We start from the raw sequence: 21,220 nt of genomic DNA, 5'->3' as shown, positions 1-21,220 counted from the left end.
ATGATGTGTGATTTTGGACTCTAAAATGACAGTCATGGTGAAGTTCAAAGTTCAACAAACCACTGAAGTCATTAAAAAGGCCAAGTGACAGTACGAGCTGCTTAAGAAATACTGCTGATTTGGACACTGCTGAATATTCGCAAACACGTGAACCAATAAAGGGTCTACTGCTGTAGAGTCCGTTTCTACACACATTTTATACCCTAGATGTTACAGACAACTTTTTAAAAATATTTGTATTGAATTTCAATATATAGAAAACATGGGTATACATAGACCGGTCTGTTTTTTTAAATAAATAAATATAAAAGGGGGAAACGTAGACAAGATCTTATAGCAAACTGTAATGGGACCGCTTGTATATGTGAAAGCGTCCCAAGGGTGTAGGAACATTGGGATGCAACAGTAGAATAATGAACATAGAGGGTCACAACAACTTGGTCAAGAGGGCCAGGTGAGATTGAGGACAGAAATGGGAGAGGGAGAAAGGTGTGGGTGGAGTGTGACGGGCGCAGAAGTTTCTAACTACAGTGTCAGTCATCGGTACTTGGACTGGAGTGGGCAAGGTGGGGTCGAGAATGGGACGTTGTGGCTGGAGAGGAACTAATTGGGGCAGAGATTGGCAGTTCAGGAGAGCACACAAGGAGAGTGGATATGTGGGGTGAATGTAGTGATGGGGGAAAGAGGACCTTTATCCATCTCTCAGAGAAAGTGAGCCAGCAAAGGGGCCCAATGGGGGCAAAATGGACACCTGCACAGGTGTCTCACCTCTTCATATCCAGGGCATCTTCGGCTTTTGTGCCCCATTTCTGTACTGCTCCATGGCATGCAGTAATGAGAGGGGATAGTAAGGGACCGCTAATGCAGTGAGAGTACGCTTGCCAAAGAGGAGTGCTAGTGAAGTGAAGTGGGCACAAATCTTCTGCTGCTTTGAACACTTCAAGATTCTGAGGGAGCATGCCTCCCACATGTGTAAGTTGGGGCTGTGACTACCTGTAGGGCGTAGTACATAGAATACCAATAGCTGCAGAGGGCATTGCAGGACCAGAGCATATGTTTGAGATTGCCGTCTGGGATGTGGCAGGTGGGGCAACTCACTTGGGAGGTGGGGAAAAGATGATTCAACTGAGCGGAGGTGAGATATGCCCAATGAATATGTGAAATTAGATATTCTTGAAACAAGACTTGCAGGAGACAGTCTTGAGGAAATGAAGTCCCCTGTCCCACTCCTTATTGTGTCGTGTTCTCCCAAAATCATGTTAGAAATAACCTTTGTCTGGTAATTGTACGATAACATACTTCTCCTAAGAGAGCTAGCTGAGCAAATAGGACTAACACCATTATATGGAGAATAGGTCCAACTGTAAGAAATTGGATTATTATTAAAAGTGGCTAGCTGCCTACTTCAAAGAATAATCACCGACCCTTTGTCAAAGTGAACCCTCAAAGTCACTCATTTAACCTGAGCTTGGGAAACAGACCCAGACTTAACATAGGGCAATGTCTAAAGTATTTATAACGTACCAAAAGAATTAGTAAAGTCAAAACACCAAGCAACAAAAACCTCAAACCGAATCAGAAAAATGGAGTTAAGAATAACAAATAAAATATGTTTGGTTCAGCAGGTGCGATGCTATCTTTGGTGCAGTCTCTTTTATGGGTCCGGGAGGGAGCAAGGCAGTCCTTCTTATGTCTGGTTTCCAGTCCAGTAGCGATCTGAAGACTGAGTGTCAGGGGTGGCACTTTTATGCCATCTTTGTGTTTGTTGGAGGGGAGGACTCATTGTCCAATGGGGCGAAAGTTCCCACAAGCCACCCCTTTCCACTTCACATCACATCACATCACATCATGGGGATTGGACAAAAGCAATCCCAGAGTACCCTTCTCTGCCTGAATTCAATATGGCTCAGATCTTTCCCTGTGCAAAACTCTGGGCACTCCTACTCCCCTGTTGGGGGAGGTCACACCTACTCTCACCAGAAATTCTTTTTGTTCCTGTTCATAGGAGCGCTTCACACTTCCGAGCAGGGGGGAAGCATGTGGACTCGGGTGATAACTGCAGCAGATAGTCCGGAAGAGGTACTGCAGATTAGGGCACCAAAGTGGTGACTCACAAAATTCACCTTTATATTAACAGATACCTTAAAGCCGATCTCAACAATGAGGCAGGTTTAATGGAACAATTACTTTGATACCTTGTAGTCATATCTTTGGTGGCACCAAACAGAAGTTAGCACTTAGCGTTGCGGATAGAGGAACGGTATGTTAGCCCATGGTACTATCAGCCGAGTTACAGTGAAAATGGAAATTTCATGTTTTCATTGTCAGGGCATCATAAACACAAAAGTAACATGCTTTTTTTTGTATTAAGCACCCTGCTTGGTGGGCTCCTCTGGCCTCCTCCAAGGGTGACATATTATGAAACGTATGCTCATGGACATGAATATTTGTTTTTACTATGGAACATAACAAAGCACTTGCCTGGAGGGCGGAGCTAGCCAGCGGCAAGATGGCCGGAACTCCATGAGGCTTTGCTCCGGCGGGGGCCCAATTTGCTAAATTCTCCGGTCAGGACAGACCTGGCCGAGCGATGAGAGGGTGGGGGTGGGGGTGGGGGTCGCCTGATGCGGACGGCTTCCCCCCATTGCAGCGGCGGCAGTTACGGTGCGGAGCGAGGGGGTCGAGCCAGCCCCTTAAGGTCGCGGCGTGCTCCCGGCCGCCGCGTTGAGCGAGACTGGCCTGCGTTTTTCCCCGGGGACCTGGATGGCCCTGAGGCAGCGATCATTGGGGCGCTCTGGGGGGGCCATATCGGCAGTGGTGTCGTGCCGCAGGCTCCCCCCCTCTTCCTCCTCCATGGTTGAAGGCCTCTCTCGCCGCGTCTGGAGAACGCGGCCTTGCCTTGAGGCCTGCACCGCGTGGCCTGGAGGTGAGATGGTCGATGTGGCCTGGGGGGCACACTTAGACGATCGAACAAGTGGAGGTGGCGGGATCGTGGCCGAGGTTCGGAGGTGCGATGGAAAGTCCGGAGCGAGAACTGGTGTAGTGGGCTCTGGCCTAGTGACGTTGACGTAGAGGCTTATTTGACGCCGGACATTGGCGCGATCCATAGCACCGCTGACGCTGGATAAAGCTGATTAGCAGGAGCCGGGTGGGGCCTGCGACGGATGAAGAGAATTCAGATGGTTCGGTTAAGGCTATGTTTCTGGACCTTAAAACCAGCCTTGCTGGAATAGATGGGAAGCTAGACCCCGTGACAGAACAACTTGACCGTATCAAGACTCGGGTGGACGAGCATGACACCTGCCTTGACCAGCTGGAAGCGCGTACCTCTGGTCTGGAAGACACGCAGCGAGGTGAGAGTGAACAATTTCTGCGCATGGAGAGGGTGCTGGAGGTCATTCGGGCAAAGAACGAAGATTTGGAGGCCTAATCGCGTCGGAACAACCTCAGGTTAATGGGGCTCCCCGAGACCACGGACATGGGCAGAATGGAGGATTTTGTGGAGGAGATGCTATCTGAACTGTTCCCTGGCCAGCTGTCCCGTTTGCTGGTAGTGGAGAGGGTGCATAGATCGCTGGGGCCGCGGCCCCCGTCTGGAGCTCCTCCGCGCCCTATCATTATTCGGCTCCTGAACTATCGAGATCGTGATACGATTCTGCGACTGGCAAGGGAGCGGCACCCGGTGATATATAAAAACACTGAATTGAACTTTTTTCCAGACTACACCCCTGGCGTGCAGGGCGTTTTTGCCGGCGAAGCGCTCGCTGGCCCAAACTGCTGCTAGGTTCTCACTCATATACCCGGCGAAACTAAAAAGGTGCAACATGGCGGGTCTCTACAGTTTTTTACGGACCCGAAACTGGAGGCGAGATATGGCAAGTCTCTTCCTCGGAAGCCTGAGGCGATGCCGGAGGCTGGGAGTGCCGCGGAACGAGAGTCGCTGAATGATAATGACTGATCGTCATTGATTATTTTTCGTTTCTTCAGCAGAGAAGACGCCGCTGGAACTAATTGTGCGATGCATTTCTTTTTGTGCCGCTCGTCCTGAAGACACTCCTTTTGTGCTGGGCTAGCCTCCGCCCTCTGGATGAGTCCTCATTACTTGCATATTTGGGTAATTGTGGTTTTTGGGGGGAGGGATAGGTCTTTGACCCGTTTGGGGGTGGGTCTGTGTGGGTGGGGGGGGGGGGGGGGGGGAGTGGGTCTTTGGAGTTGTTATATTGTGTACTTTTTTTGTTTTACATTTTGTGTTTTGTGGCTTTTGGAGATTGGCCGGGACGGAGGAGTGATGGAATTGCGCTGTACGTATGCTGAGGAGAACAGATGACACAAATGAGAGTCTCTGATTCGCTGCTTACCATGGAATGTGCGCGGCTTGAATGATAGACAGAAGATGCGCCTTATGTCGGCATACGTCAAGAGGCAGAACATAGATATATGCATGCTACAGGAGACACACCTGGTGGAGAGTACCTTACATTATTTGAAGGCAGGATGGATTGGGGAATGCCACGGGTCCGTGTATTCGAGCTATGCTAGAGGCGTGGCGATTCTGGTACGCAAGGGATTGCAGTGGCGCACTCGCAGGGTGATTGTTGACCCTTTGGGGCGGTATGTTCCGCTTAGCGGAGTGCTGATGGATAGGCCGTGCTGCCTCGCGTCTGTGTACGGGCCTAATTCGGATGACCCCAAGTTCTTTAGTGAGGTCTGGCAACTGATCGAGTCTTTGGGGGGGAGAAACTGTGCTTTGGGGAGGAGGCTTCAATGTGATTCTTGATCCCATTCTGGATAGAGAAAGCTCGGCCCGGACGCAGCATACTTCTACTGCTCGCGTTTTATCTGCGATTATGGACGATGCGTCGCTGGTAGATTTGTGGCGGATGAAACACCCTGCGAGACGGGAAGGCACTTGCGTTAACTATGTGCACAATAGCTAGTCGCGTCTTGACCATTGGATGGGCTCTCGAGATGTGGCTTGATGGACCTGCAAGGTCGATCACATGGCGCGCACATTGTCTGACCACGCCCCGGTGCGTGTAGAGGTGGAGATACCCGGCAGACCTGCTCAGGCTTATATGTGGAGGTTGCCGCCTGGGGCACTCAGAGACAAGTTGTTTCGTGAGGAACTGTGTCGCAATATCAATCTTTACTTTGAACAAAATGTGTGCACGGTGGATCCGGCTGGTACGCTGTGGGAAGCCTTTAAGGTGGTAGTTCGCGGGATATGCATTTCAAAGCAGCACAGCGTGCTACGCGCGTTACGTCGGAGCTGGCTGAGTTAGAGGGACGGATTGCGGATTTGGAGGCTCGACTGGTGTTGGACTGGTCTGGAGCCACATTGGCGGCTCTGAGGGCTGCGGTCTCCGCGTATGAAGAGGCTTCCTTGAGAGAAGTACATTTCTTGGGGAAATTTGCACGGGCCAGGCGATATGGAGAGGGTGATAGAGCCGGACGCACTTTGGCGAATCTATTCCGTAGGCCGTGGCGACTGCGACCTCTTATGACGAAACTGGTGCTGCCGGATCAGTCGGGGTTCATACCGGGGCGGTCCACGGCACAAAATGTACGTACATTCCTTGCTATCGCTGGCTCAGTTCCCGTCGATGATGGGGCTGTGGCGGTGTTTTTGGACGCTAAGGCGTTCGACTCATTGCTGTGGCAATATCTGTTTGCGCTCTTGGAGAGAGTGGGGATGAGTAGTCGTTTTGTGAACTGGATACGTTTGCTATATTCACAGCCAGTGGCTCGCTTGAGAGTGAACGGCTGTGTGTCGGAGCCTTTCCAGGTGGCGCGTGGAACTAGGCAGGGCTGCCCCCTGTTGCCATTGCTTTTTGCGATTGCGATTGCGATGGAGCTGCTGGCAGCCTTTATGAGACAGCACCACAGTGAGCGGGGGTGCTGTTCCGCCAGAGAGCGATTCTGATATCCATGTACGCTGATGATGTGGCACTGTATGTACGAGATCCCGTGCGAAACCTTGATGTGCTGCTGGGCGAAATAGTCCGGTTCGGAGACATATCTGGAGTGGAGATAAATTGGTCGAAGTCAGTTGTGCTGCCTCTGACGTCTGGAACGGCGGAGTGTCTGTCCCGCTACCCTATTGTGTGGGCGGACGGTCCTGTTAAATATTTGGGCATCTGGTTGAGTTGTGAGGTAGACACGCTCTGGCTTGCTAACTATGGTAGGGCCATGGCCTGGCTGGACGATAGAGTCACGGCATGACGCTCCTTGCCATTGTCCTTGACTGGACGGATTGCGGTGGCTAGGATGCTTGTGCTGCCAAAGTTTTTGTATTTGTTTCTCAACCTTCTGCTGGTGCTTACAGCTAGTTTTCTGCAGCACATTCGTTCCGCGCTGATCTGATTGGTATGGGCGGGCGGTCAGCCTCGCATAGCCTGGAAAACACTGGTGCTGCTGTTTAAGCTGGGTGGTCTTGCGGCCCCTGATCTGGAGCTCTATTATCTCTGCGCGTAGCCTCTGTTTGCCTATTACTGGATCAACTTGATACGCTATCTGCCACACCTGGCTCCCGAGAGCGATGCAGTGTGGCCGGATGGGCTTGAGCGGGTGTTGGGCAATCTGGACAGGGCTCGCCCCCGGGGCATTGAAACGGTGGCCTCCATGGTCCGGGCCTGGTCGGGTTTGCTGAAGCGTTCAGGGATAGATGTGCCGTTTGCACCGTCTATGCAAAAGGAGGCGGCCGGAGAGGAGGTGATGTTTCAGGACTCGCGGCTGCAGAGCTTCCTACGGGACTTTGATCTGCTAACCCTCGGTGATTGGTTTGTTGATGACAGATTGATGTCCCCAGGGGAGATCCTGGGGGATAGACCGGTCACTGCTCTCCACCGGTTCTACGTGTTGAGGATATGCGCTATGCTGCGTGCTCGCTACTCCTGCTTACCCGCGACCCCAGCTTCTTGCCACGCGTTGAAGTGTTGTGGAGTGTGCGGACGCCTGAGAGGCTGATCACTAAGCTGTATGGCAGTACGCAGGGGCAGGGAGAGGAGATGGGGCTGTCTGTAAGGATGAAATGGGCGGAAGATGTGGGTGAGGACATCGCAGAAGATGTTTGGAGGATGTGCTGTATGCATATGAAGGAGTTGTCACCGAACTATAGATTACGCCTTATACATTTTAAGTTTTTACATCGTTTATACTACACCCCCAGAAGTTTATGTGCTATGGGTCTGCGGATGGACGATACCTGTGTAAGATGCCGGGCCCCTGCTGCCGATTTTATGCACTTGGCGTGGACCTGTCAGGCAGTATGTGCCTGTTGGGGAAGGGTCTTTTGTATACTCTCTGAGATGATTGGGCTGGAGATTCCTCCGTCTCCCTTGATGTGGCGCTGCTGGGGCGCGGGGGGGGGGGGGGTGAATGAGGTGCAGACTAAGGTGTGGCGCCTGGTTGGCATGCTGTTATTGCTAGCTAAGCACAGGGTGGCAATCTGCTGGGGTCGGGCCGGGTCTCCCCAGATATCGGATTGGCTGCGAGATGCCGCTTTTTGCCAGGAACAATTAACAAATTACTGGGAGTTGACTCCGGTTGGCTCCAGGCCACGAGACATTTGGGCACCGCTTCGATCGTATCTTGAATCAGCGTCTGTTTAAAGAACCTGCTGCGGATGGGTATGTTGAGGTGATGAGTGCTGTTCACTCTACAATGGGATAAGGTTGTACAGAATGGTTGCTGAGAACTGTGCTTGCTGCTCCCGGCCTTCTCTCTCCCCCCCTTTTTTTTTTTTTTCCTTTTTTTTGCCACATCTGTTTGGTCCCGCCCTAGGACTTGACGACCCGCTGGGTCCTCCCAGCAGGGGCATACTATTATATGGACATTCGGCAATGTTCTTTTTTGGTCTTCCCCTGCCTGATTCATAAGAGCTACTGAGACGTGGGGAACTTGGAGAGTCGAAGATAGATTAAAGTAGCTGACTGATCTATTTCTGTAAGGACCAAGGTGGCATTTTACTTTGTTAAACGTTGTTGACATAAAATTATAAATAATTTTTTTTTTAAAAGCACTTGCCTAATTCTAGAGATCCAACTTTACTAGTCACTGCTCGCATGTCCCTTGGAGATCTGTTTTTGCTTGCTTCTGTAAGAAAAAAACAGACAGAAAAATATGACTGCACTGAACATACTACAAAATACTTTAAAATATGCACACATTAATATATGGCTGACCTAAACAGTTTGAAGATAAGACCATGGGTACAAAATCAACTTTATGGAGAGATGATGTTAAATAATGGATATACTTAGCTAGTACAGCCTAGTGGTGTAGCTAACCTGTAGTTAACCTTTCGAACACCACTAAAAAACACAGTGCTAATTACCTCACTTTTAAATTGATAGTAAAATAATAAACGAACGGTTAAGTTACCTAGAAAATTCTGTTCTTGCTAATGTATTGTGGCTATTTTGGGCGAAATTGCTTGGTGCTCTAAAATACAGACGGTGAATTATTCTTGTAAAACATTCAACCACCATTAACAATAAAGAGATGCTGAATGTCCTAATTGTAGGAGATAAAGAGATACTATAATCGTTTTTATCCATTACAAAACTATTTTAAAATATAAAAAGTGATGGTAATAAATCACAAACATTAATACATTAAATTCAATATTAGTGATCAAACCGATTACAATCATAAACAAGCATTTGCAATGCAATGGGTCTAGCATTTGCTCACGTTAGAGCTATTAACGTTGTAAGTTCATAACTGGACTTTTCTTGCCACATAAATTGGTCAACCCTGCCTAATAATTTGGTCTTTTCCAGCCACATAATCCCAGTGCCCCTGAATATAACTAAAGCACTTCCATTTACCTTCTTCCTCTAACTGCAGCCAAAAATAAAAATGCTCCCAATTAGCATCCTAATTTAAATCTGCCATGCTAATTCCACTAGAATACCACTTTCACCACACCACCTTTAGAGGTGCTGGCTACGGAGCAGTAACGAGAGAAAAACTAGAAGGGTCACCCAAACATATGAAGAGTGTTCAAACAGTCATAGTGTAATAAGGATGTTAAGTTGGCCTGAATCATGGTCCTAACTGCAATAAGGAGAGGTTAATAAAACATATACAATTATCATATAAACCCAATAAAAACCTTTATCAGAAATAAACTGTGTTTGGTGACTTGTTGGTTTACTTAAAACCATCCTCGCCCTTAGATTGCCCATTTTACACTTTACCTCCTTAAGAGGGAAGTGCCCCTTTTGCCACTCTGCTAAATTGATCTATGTTTACGCCGTGTTATGTTCTAATGTTTGTGATTCTAGTCTTAATTCTAGCATTAGCATGTTGGGCTTCATGCAAAATAATTTGGAACACCAATTTGGAAAACTAGATTAGAATTCTATATTCTATATTCTATTAGATTCTATTCTTTCTGTGTTCAGAACAGCCCCTAGAGGGCACCATAAATAAAATAGATTTAATTTATAAGAAACATGGTCATGTGACAATATAGTTAGCACCTAGAGGGCATAACCACATGAAAAGAAAATGGCAGAAAGTTTTGAATGGCACTTTATATTGGCGTAATGCAACCTGTAAGTAATGGGGGAACTGGCAGGAGATGTGGGAGAAAAGGTGCAAGGGTAACTTAAAAAAGGGAAAGAATGGAGGGAACCAGAAAGGTCTGTGGATGGAGCAATCTACCCCAAAATGCTAATATCTCCATGGGCACAGAAGTAGTGCATTATGCACAGAGAGCCTGAGGTGTCTGGTCAACAGGGAAAGAGGTGGAGCGATAATGTGGGGTATGGAGAACAGCTGAAGGGAGGAGGTAGAAGTCAGAGGGTGATGCGAGGTGACTGAGGGTTAAAAATTATGTTACACTGTTCAAGATACTAGGGCAGACCAAAGAGCCACTGAGAGGCAGACCAATCCCCTCCACAGTATCCACAATCAGATTTGCCACCATCAGAGGTTTGCACATTCCGTGCTGACTTTGGCTGGTAGGTACAATATTTCAGAGCATGCAACTAAGACTCCGCAAAAGAGCTTCTCCTGGACACCCAAAAACAAGGGGGTGAGGGGTACCATAGATTATTAGTGGTGGCCCCATCCTCTGGAACGACCTGTCCACTACGATCACCGTGCATTTCAGTTCGAGACCAGCGACTCACCTGGTCCCTTAATCAAGCCAGAGACGTTTTACGCATGGGCAAAGTGAAAACAGCCAGCTCTATTCTGCAGAGTCTTGCCCTGATGACCTTGAATAACTCTTAAACAGATTGTTTTAAATACTGTTTTCTTGTCATTTATTTTTTATGTGGGTGATGTGAGATTGTTTTAAATACTGTTTTCTTGTCATTTATTTTTTATGTGGGTGATGTGAGATTGTTTTAAATACTGTTTTCTTGTCATTTATTTTTTATGTGGGTGATGGGTGAGAGTCTAGTACAGACTTTTTCCAGAGAGGAGATTTGTTTGGTTCATGCAACACCTGTGAACTAAGTTTCTTTGAGATCAAAACAGGATCTCACACATGAGTAGTGGGAGCGTGTCACAGCGGTTATTTTCAACAATATTAGTGAGCTGCTACTGTGTTAGAATATTGAAAACACGTCAATATCCCAGAATATTAGATGAAAACACATTTAGAATTTGGACGAGTGTGCACGTGCACTGTCAGAAGCCCTGGACAAAGAGGGCATGAAAGAGCTAAAACTGGATCAGAAATTCAAAGCTGAGTTCCCATTCTCAACCCGGGCCCCAAAAATATGTTTGGCCGAGGGCCCCCAAAATCCTCACGATGTTCCTGAATCAAGCTGCACCTCCTCTTTCTCCACCCTTCAACCATGAATGCAATCTACATTTTCATTTGTGGACTTGAACATCTTAGAACTGCGATTCGACTACCGATCACAAAGGAATAAAGTGTTCTACACAAAGCTACTCAACTTTGGACTCTTGTTTTTGGAGTGCCCTGGTTGCTCTTTTTCTGAATTTGCAATCTACATCTTGCCTGTGTTTTGCATATAATAAGTCCTTAATTTGTAAATAAACAGGTGCCGGTGCTCAAAGCCCTCCTCTTAAACATGCGGCTGCCGCAATTAAGTGTGCGAACACAGAATACTGAGGCAGCGTAATCCTGAAGCCATCTCGGGCCTCTTCAATCCATTTTAAGGTACTGCCTGCTTTCTCCCATTGTGACTCTCGTTTTTCTCTTCCTCCGTTTTTTCCATATGTGTCTTTTGCTAGCAGTGAGTGCTTGAGGCAGAAAGATAAGCGCCGGCCCGCAAAAATAAGTGCTGGTGCTTAGCACCGGAACCAACAAGCACAAATTAGGCACTGCATATAATACACAGATATGAACATGCCTCACCTGATTGTTGCATGATATGTTTCATAAAACCCTACTGGATACGGTGCTGTCAAGGCAAAAACTGCCCAGCCACAGCACCACATAGACAAGGTCCTGACCACTGTAACCCTGTCATAACCGACTCTTTCATCTGGCAATCAAAACTAACCGGTCCTGCACAAATCACGTACAACTAGGCAAAATTAGCACCTACAATTAACGAAATACGACCATGTGTGCATTACAAGCAAAACAAATGGATAGTTTGAAGGGTAGGAGTGTGCAAGGAGGACAGACAGCACACGGGGCATGAGTACAGGCAGTGTGCCAGAAATGACTAGGTGAACTTTGGATGGAGGGGCTTAGGAAGGGGCAGGCGGTGACAAAGATAGGAGGCAGGGAGCCGAGCACAGTCTAGATATTTGTAGAGACATGGGAATAGTGGGGACATGAAAAGTTGGTGGCAGTGCATGGGGAGAGGAACAGTTGGGTGCAGTGGATATAGAGGACATGTGTATTGATTATATAGGGTGACGGGTGGGTTATGGTGTGCAGGAAAGAAGGATGGAGGAATTATTGGGGAGCAGCATGCAGAAAAAACATATGGGTGGCTGCCTACGGTCTGCAGCTTGGGTTGGCTATAGTGTGGCCAGGTACCCATGTATAGGGAACGGAAGTTGCAAGAGAACAACAGTGCTGTGACGGACAGAGTGGTTGAGACGTTTGCACCACTATAAACAGAGGAGAAGGTGTACACTCCATAAGTCTCTCCGCAGCACCAGGAATGCCAGGAATCTCTCAGCTAGGAGAATGGAAAAAAACTCAAGTGGGGAGAGAGGTATCCTCAATATGTGAGCATTTGCTTTACTCCTTGACCTCCCACACCCTAACAAAAAGGTGAACATAACGCACTGTACACCACGATGGAATGGACTCCACTCCCCACGTAAAACTTTCAACGGATAATGTCTCGACGATGCAAATCCCGCCTCCCTGTTCACCCTTTGATTTGGATCGGTCCTTGGCACGTGGGCAGGATCCTCTGAATACTGATGGGTGCCTGTGGGCCGTTCACAGGTGGTGGTTTTGTGAATCCAAGGTTCTCAAAGCCTTCGAGTTTAAGGGCTTCTGGGAGTCTGAGCGCCCAAAAGAGCGTATGTAAAGAATTATAACTTAAAAAGTTAACTTAATGCACTAAAAAATAGAAAGAAAAAAGAGCAGACATATTTACTCAGACCTTTTTTTCTTTTTATTATATGTAAATACAAATATTTAACAAGTGATTAAATAAACAAGTGGGACTCCTCCCTCCTATCATTGTTTAGAGCAGTGACTCTTTGCAGAGAATCAATAGTTGATTTGAGTCTCAAGGGAGAGCTGGTTCAGGAATAAAAGGCACCCAAGGTTTAGGAGACAACAATTGTGTCAATTGTGTCAGTTTACCTCTGTTGTCCTGGGGCTTGACCTACTTTTAGACTAAGCACCAAGGTCAACCCTTTAGCACTCAGTCTTCAGGGTAGCGAGGGAATCGAAGGCTTACTCAGACGAAGTGTGTCTGTTAGGCTGAGAATTCAGTAGAACACCAATAACACATAATAAATCAATGGTCAACCACTACTTTTTACAAATTTGCCGACGGTAGACTAAAGACAAAGAACAAGATCTATACATTTACTATGGGCAACTGGAGGGTTTTGGCCACCAGTAGCCAGGTTTGCAAAACCCTTGCAATGTTCTATCTGTATGCTATGCATGTCACTCTCCCATAGTCTCTTGTGGCTTCTTGATAGCTGCCCTCGAGCACTCTAGGATGTGTAATCTGGACTATACCCATTCTGGCAGTTAGGAACACTCTATCCCCAGAGGGATAGAGTGTCATACTAACTAGGTGTGTCTTGCCACTACTTATTTCCAGTTCTCACCATTAAGAACTCCTCCATGTGCTGAACACGACCGTAAAATCAGCCGTCTCCTCCACTTGGATACTTGCAGTGGGCTAACATTGCAGAGCTGTGTGCACAGCAGCTTCTGCGAGTTTTACAGTTGCAGCTCTTCGGCTCTGTAGATGATGCAGTTTTTTATTGGTGACCATTTCAAATAGTCGGACGGTCAACAAAAAACCCCAGCCCAAAAAAATTAAAAAAAAAAAAAAAAAAATCGGTGAGCCCAACCCAACGGACCTTGATACCGGGTAGCTTGCCTGGATTGCTAAAGAGTCTGATTTTTGGGTGAGGAAAGGGACCATCAGAAGGGGGGCATTAAAAATGTCATGTGGTGTCCATGTCCCAGGCTCTCCTAGTTGTGGCATAAGTTACACCTGTCTGGCCTGCACAATCTAGCTGGAAGTACAGTTTCTTCCCTTAGATGTAATGAAAAAAAACCTTATGCGTATTATGCATTAAAACCAGCAGCTGGTGTGTGTAAGGAATGTCAAGGTTCTCATTCGTCCAGTGCCATTCTGTGAACATTGTTGTTATTATGTACTGGAATTTTAACACATACTTACTGTCAGGTTCCTTCATCAAGGGCGCACCCATGAGAGAGCTCAGTCCACCTTTCAAAGGTGGAGCATCAGTAAGATCTGTAAAGCCTCCTGCTGGCTTGCTAGAATCTTTTCCCCTGGAGAAAAAACATGGCAATGTTAACACTTAACAGCACAGCTTGGAGATTTGAAAAAAGGGCTAATGCAAGAAAGGCTCGAAGAAGGCACTTCAAAACTTGCAAAAGCAAAACATCTATGGCACACAAACCAGTTTCTCACCTCTTCCGAGTGCTCTGCCTGCCAGCTCTTTCACTTAACTGATTAGCTTCTTGGTCGCTTTGTTTGTCAGAGGGCCTTTTGGTTAGACAATACATCATACAGGCAGCCATGAGAAAGGGTAACATCATCAGTATATCTACATTCTGAATGAGAAGTCTCATTACATATGTTGCATCAAAAATTAACTGTGACTGTATAAGTGTATGGCTTAAGGTATAAGCAAGTATTATAATTACTCTATGATGCTTAGAATAATCAAATGAGCAGTAACATACTGCGGTCAATGGTCGATGTATATGAAGCTGTCATCCATAAAAACTGCAATTAATTACTAGCAGTAGTGTAATTTTCTAATGGGTGCAACTTAAAAGTCAACAAATCGCAGAATCCCTTACATTTTTACAGAGAAATTCAATATAATAGTTTGGAAACATGAAACCAGCTAAGTGTGAAGCATAATGCAAACAGTAATTTTCAACATCAAGCATTTTAAGCTGTGCTACAGCCATTTTAGCAAATAATTAATATGTCAGTCGAACAATGTATTTTCAAACGGCTTACATTAGGATCACAATCCACACTTAAAAAGCAACTTGTGTTACAGTCTGGGAATCTCCTGCAAAGAAAAGGAAGTCCAGCTATTTACCTTTGGCTCCATTGTAAGACTTGATGCTATTTCAAGAGATCATTAGCTACATTAGACTATAAGAAATCATTCTGGAAACCTGGCTTGGTGATACTTCAAGAGGTGATTATTTTACTTGTTTAGAAATAACTTCTGGAAGTCTTCCAAGAAGTGCAGTCCCGCTTGAAGCTTGGAAACGGAACCTGCTCAAGAATCACTGGTTGGTGGCCAGACAGCCCTTCGTATATTCATGTTCAGCCTCTTCTTAGATAAGAAGTCATATGCCTGAAACCTGTCTGAAACCTGAGGAACTACACAAATATTCAGGTTAAAGGCACTGGAAGCACACTAGGCAGAACTTCTCTTGAAACTGTAATAGGCAACAGAATTTGTCAAAGGATGTCTAGGTGCCAATACACAAACAACCATGATGTTTTGACACAGACCAATTGTTGAGTTTTGCTTAGCTCTAAACCTGAAGGAAGAGTGCAGTACTCTTGCCTCCCTCTGAGATAACAGTTTCTTCCTTCAAGGGAGGTGCAGCAGCACTTAAAGGTCGCTCCAGAAGGTATGGGTTCCACCTTGTCTTTGGCCAGACAGCAGCAATCAATATAATTCTACCTGGTGAGACTTCATCTTTCTGGTCACCATTGTGCAGTAGGAGGAGGGGTCAGTGGGATGAACAAGGACAAGTAAGATTTGGAGGGAGAGACCTGCAACAGTGCACAAGGCCAATACTGTGTGAAAACTCTACTCTAAAAGGCATCCCTAAAACAAAGCCAAATGTTAAATCCTGTTCTTCTGAGAGACATAGTTCAATCGTCAGAGTCTTACTACATTCAGGTCTATCATATCCTAGTCTCCTAACAGGATGCTACAGAGTCTGCTTGTAGCATATGTACGAATGCTGCATTTTCCTGCATGAAGAGCTGCAGAAAACAACCTTTTGTGGCTGACAGGCAAAGTAGCATCACTTCACATCTTAGGTGTCTGCCTCTCAGTTAACAGTGCATGTTACTGCATTAACCAATGAGATTTACTCAGAAATGGAGAAGTAGTTGACCTACTCGTGCTCTTTAAGGTTCAAGATGCTCAACTGGTAATGGATCAGCGGTCATCTAAAAAAACTGCTGAAATCTACTAAATGTGTACCATAAACATTGATGGCAGAACCTTCCACTACAGTAACGTTGGGAGAGGCAAATCAAAATGTTCTTCTAATAGGAGATTTTCCAGAGCAGTCCACCTTCAGAGGTACTCTCTTATAAGGAATTCAATCACGTAGGTAAAGACAATTAATTTAATGGAGAAACTATTCTGCTAACACAGACTTGATCTCGCTAACAAAAAAAATAAAAATAAAAAGCAAGCAAGGCCAAAGGAAAGGACTGTACACAAAAGCATAGAAAATGCTAAAATAGGACAAAAAAAACTAACTCTACAGTTCAAAGACACTCGCCATCTTCTTCCCCAAAGCTTACAGGATCTATTTCAGAATTTCAGTTTGAGCAACTGAAACCTGTATACTGTCCATCCTTTCTTGGGTGCTATCCACAGCAGACCAATCGATTAAGTCCCTCATAACAAGTAAATACTTAGTGCTGCACCATCTAGCAGCACGCAATCTATGGTAACCTCAAGTTCAAGTTTATTATTAATGACTTGAAACTCCTAAAAGGATAAGACCATATATCCGAACACAAAAAGAGCATAAAAGGCCAATAACCATTAAAAATTATTACAAATCATTCTAGAAACGGTCACATGATATAGAAATTGTCAATGTAGATTTTAAAATGCATTAAAAATGTTTATATCTGGAAACAAAACATATACAATAATTTAAGAGTTTCTCCTGATTATCATACCATAAAGTTCATGAAAAGGGGTTCCAACCATTTTTTTTTTTTTAAAGAAATAGTAGCAAAGGAGGACTGATAAAACATGTTTTAGATCTTGAACATCAGTTTGACACAAATCACAGACATTCAAAGTGTCATACAACTTATAATTTAGATACTTAGCATGTCCAGTCTTATTAAAGAGCAAAATCGACTCATCCCATGGGGTAAGTTCCATGCTAGATAGGGCTGATTTTTTTTTTTTTTTTTTTTTTTTTTAACAAAGAAGAATTAGTCAAAACATCAAATCTCCTCTTGACCACAGAAATTTAAGTCCAGTTGGTGGCTTTTATGCAAGGAAGCATACTTTAAACACATTTTGAACTGGTGAGGTCATAAAGTGAGAAATGTATCTAGATCTAACGTCAGTTGCTCTAAAGCATATTTAAAATTTCTAAAATAAACTGTGATTTCGCTATCAGTGTAACAAAAACCTCTTTGTATGTAAGGTGCCTTAATGAAGATGCTTCACTTTAAAGTAGGCAGAGCGCCCACCAAATCACACCTACTACACCTTGTAGAAAAGAGGTCTTAATTCCAAACTCTAACCTTAAGGCAGCAGTGGATGCCAGAATGTTACATAAAGCCAAGAGTCTTAAAATTTGCCCTTCAGTTCAATCCAAGAAACCCCATCGGCTAAATTTGTTAATTTCATCACATATAACAAAGTGGCAGGAATCTCCGTTGGGTAGACTGCGAGAAAACAAGCAAAATGTCGCCTATCTGCAGCCTTATAAAATGTGCCTAACCCACTCACCTGGGACCAAACCTTACCCATATGTGCTCAGTATCACTAAGGGAACTAGACATGATATCCGTTCGCCACCCCCCACCACCAAAAAAAAAAAAAAAAAAATGTTATTCACTTAAACTTCTGAGAGCACAAATATCATTAAAAGTTGATCTTTTTGTGTGCTTTTCCCCCAAAAAGCAGAATACTTGAGATTTCTGGGCATTTGTCTTTAGGTAATGCTGATCAACATAGCATTTAGGGGCTGCCAAACAATTATCTGACCCTTTACAATACAAGACTTAAATAAAGAGGGTTGGTCACGCAGCCGCAAGAAGGCAGGCAGAGCAGAAAGATAACCTTTAAGAGTGCCCAAAGCAGAGCGCTGCTGTGCAAGGGTAAGGATGAAAAGCAAAATATCAGAAAGGAAAGCAGAAAGAGGATCAATGGACTGCTCTATACGATATGATACAAATCGCTTCCACAAAGCAGGTGTATACCGTCTTGTTGGCGGGATGCCTGGCTGCCAGAATAACATTGCAGACTTCAGGAGGAAGGCTGAAAGCTGTCAACTGCTGTTGCTCAATCTACATGCAAGAAGTTGGAGAAATGTCAGGTTTGGGTGGAGGACCCTCCCCTGCTGCTGCAACAGAAGATCCTCCCGAAAGGGTAGCCTGATTGAAGGATCGACACTTGTGCAGTAGCTCAGGTAATCTCCGTATCCAGTCCGGAGTCACAAGGATGACTTGGGCTCGGTCGTTCCTGATCTTCATGAGAACTATGGGCAGGAGTGGTATGGGCAGAAAGGCGTACAAGGAGGCCTGAGCTCCACTTGAGATGAAAAGCGTCTCCGAGTGAGCCACCATGGAAACTCCAGTGCAAAGAACTGCTGACATTGCGCACTCCTGGCAGAGGCGAACTTGTATAACAAAGGCTCGCCTCACTGCTGAAAGAGACCTAGCGCCACCTCCGGGTGGAGATGCCACTCATGGTCCGGTAGGCACTGAAGGCTAAGTTTGTCCACTCTGGCGTTCCGGGAACCTGTCAGATGTTGTACCCCCAGGGATATGCCCTGTTGTTCCAGCCATGTCCAAAGACGCAGAGCCTCTTGACAGCGGGTCCACGACCTCAAAGTACCCTATTTGTTGCAGTACCACACGGCAGCGGGGTGGTCCATGAACACCTGTACTAGTCTTCCCTTCATGGAGGGTAGAAAAGCTTTCAATGCCAGTCGGATCATAAGGAGCTTCAGCATGTTTATGTGGAGTCCAGATTCTGTTAGAGGCCTCTGATCCCCCACCTTTCCCAAGTGGCGACCCCATCCCAAGAGTGACTCATCTGTCACTACTGTGAGAACTGGTTGGGAAAGAGAGAAGGGTCTGCCTCTGACCCAATTGCTGTTCGATAGCCACCATTGGAAGTCCTCTGCAGTTCCCTCTGCAATCTGGACCATGTCGGAGAGAGAACTGATGCTGCGCCCACTGGAACTTCAGGTCACACTGTAGAGCCCACATATGCCATCTGGCATGTGTTACTAGCAGGATGCAGGAGGCCATGAGGCCCAGCAGCCTCAGTCAGTCTCACCGAAAATCCTGGAAAGAGGCTGAAACATCGATACCAAAGCCTGAATATCTTGGGCTCGCTGCTCAGGAGGATAAGCCTGAAACTGCACTGTGTCCAGAATAGCTCCAATAAATTAGAGCATATGTGAGGGAGTCAGGTGTGACTTTTGCACGTTTATAGTGAACCTCAGGGAATACAGATGGTCCGCCGTAGTCTGGAGGTGGGTGACAACAGCCTGGGGTGAGCCCACCTTTGGCAGCAGACGCTGAGATAGGGAAAGACTGACACCCCTGATCTGCGCAGATGAGCTGTGACCCACTGCCACCACACTGGTGACCCCCCGAGAGTAGCTGGTAAAGCCGAAGGGGAGCACAGTAAACTGAAAGCTGAAAGTGCTTGTGGGCTACCATGAGCCGCAAGTAACATCTTTGGGTGGGCAGGCAGAGCAGGGATGTGAAAATAGGCATCCTGCAAGTCCAACGCTACCATCCAGTCTTCTGGGTCCAGAGAAGACAAGACAAGACTTGAGCCAGTGTGAGCATAATGAATCTCTCCTTTCTAGGGAAGAAGTTGAGGTTTCAGAGATCTAGGATGGGGCAAAAACCCTTGTCCTTTTTGGGGACCAGAAGGTAGCAGGAGAAGCAACTACACCCTAATTCTGTCACTGGAACCCTCTTGATGGCTCTCTTGGCCAAGAGAGCCTCGACTTCCTCACTGAGGAAGGAAAAATTATTCTCCGTCAGCTGGTCACAAGATGGAGGTTTGGAAGGAAGCGTTGTTTCGAAGGGGATGGAGTAGCCCCTCCAAACAATCTGTAGAACCCACCTGTCCAGTGTCATGGACTGCCAGTGGTGGAGGTGATGGCAGATCCTGCCACCAACTGGCAACTGGATACCCATGATCTAAAAGGGCAAGATTAGGAAGGTTTAGAGGCTGCAGCTGCCAAGGTGGGGAAATGGGGTGGTAGTTGGAGCAAATGGCTGGCTACTTGACCCACAGGATCGAGAATAACTGTGTCCCCGTCCACAGAGGCTGGGAAGCTTGCACGGTCCGGTGTCGGGGATAGGGTTGGCATGATTGAAAGCCCCTTCAATAGTCAGGAAAGGAGTAAAAAGGCAGACTGGGTATGACGTGGGACAACTGAGAGGCCCAAGGGCTTGGCCATAACCCATGAGTTCTTAAAGCTAAGCAGTGCTGAGTCTGCTGTGTCTTCAAAAAGGCATGTCCATGAAGGAAGCCTGGAAAGCTGCTAAAAAAGACAGACGTTCTCAGCCAGGGGTGGCGTCTGAGTGCCACCATCGTGGAAACCGCTGTGCCCAGGGAGTCTAGCGTGTCTAAATCACAACCTATAGTGAACTTTGCTGTATTTCTTCCGTCCTTGAGGAGAGAATGGCCGCGGGCCTCCTCCAGGACCTGTGGCAGCACTTGCACATCTGTGCCACACAGTGTATTGGAATAGCGGGCCAATAAGAATATGGGGCTCATGGTCAGCAATGCAAGGCTAGTGGAAGAAAACATTTTATTGCCGAAGCTATCTAGCTTCTTCGATTCCCTGTCCGGGGGTGCGTTAGGTAACACACCATGGGAAGTGGAAGCCTGAACCACCAAGCTCTCTAGGGTTGGGTGAGAAAGCCTGGGTTCCCCCTGGGGCGGGACGGTGGACAATCATTCTATTCACAGTAGGACGTTGGTGAGGGCTTTGTTGAAAGGGAGCAGCCATTCAGAAGAGAAAGCTCCCAGTTGCAGCACCTCCGTCAAGATGTTGGTCTTGACTGTCACTGAGGGCAACTCGAGATCCAGAACCTCAGCTGCCTTCTTCACCATCATAGCATATGTAGCTCCATACTCCATAGCCACATTAGGGAGAGAAAGCATGCCGGCATCTGGAGACATGTCCAGACCGCTGGCATCACTCAGCTCCTCCCACCAGTCCATATATTGCTCTTCTGGCTGGTATTCTAAAGGGTCCAGTGAGCCCTCCCATTCTTCCCCAAGGGCTAAGCCCTTCAGAATAAGGGCGAGGCACCAACCTAGGACGCAAGGGTCCTGTTGGTGCCAGAATCAGCGTCGGTCGACACTGCTCCGGCTTCGTGTCAGATGCAGGGATCACAATTGGGCTGGTGCCAGGAACATAGCCATCGGGACCGGTGCCGGGGGGGAAGGTCGCAGTGGCACGCCAGGTGCCTGTCTTATCCAGGAGGGCCCGCCAGAGCCACTGGCGCAGAACCAAATGGGGACCGCTCTGACCGCATGGAGCCCTAAGGCGCTTCGGAGTGGTCGACCCACTCAAAAAATGAGGTGCAAGGCCTTGTAAAAT

General features: G+C 46.6%; 1 protein-coding gene across 6 annotated transcripts in view; it reads right to left on the bottom strand.

Moving 5' to 3' along the window:
- CEP43 (centrosomal protein 43) overlaps nucleotides 1-21,220 on the bottom strand; it is a 292,488-nt gene that overhangs the window by 59,870 nt on the left and 211,398 nt on the right. For 5 of the 6 annotated variants that reach the window (XM_069234521.1, XM_069234520.1, XM_069234523.1 and 2 more), the window contains 2 exons: nucleotides 13,830-13,942; nucleotides 8,022-8,094 (listed from right to left, as the gene is read on the bottom strand). In XM_069234521.1, the coding sequence (XP_069090622.1) occupies nucleotides 8,022-8,094; nucleotides 13,830-13,942 (186 nt within the window). The remainder of the gene's footprint in view (nucleotides 1-8,021; nucleotides 8,095-13,829; nucleotides 13,943-21,220) is intronic. The other variant, XM_069234525.1, reaches the window with a different exon arrangement.

This window comes from Pleurodeles waltl, chromosome 5 (assembly GCF_031143425.1).
Source record: "Pleurodeles waltl isolate 20211129_DDA chromosome 5, aPleWal1.hap1.20221129, whole genome shotgun sequence".
NCBI lineage: Eukaryota > Metazoa > Chordata > Amphibia > Caudata > Salamandridae > Pleurodeles > Pleurodeles waltl.
The sequence above is the reverse complement of the archived record's forward strand: the minus strand, read 5'-3'. Positions and strand labels throughout refer to the sequence as shown.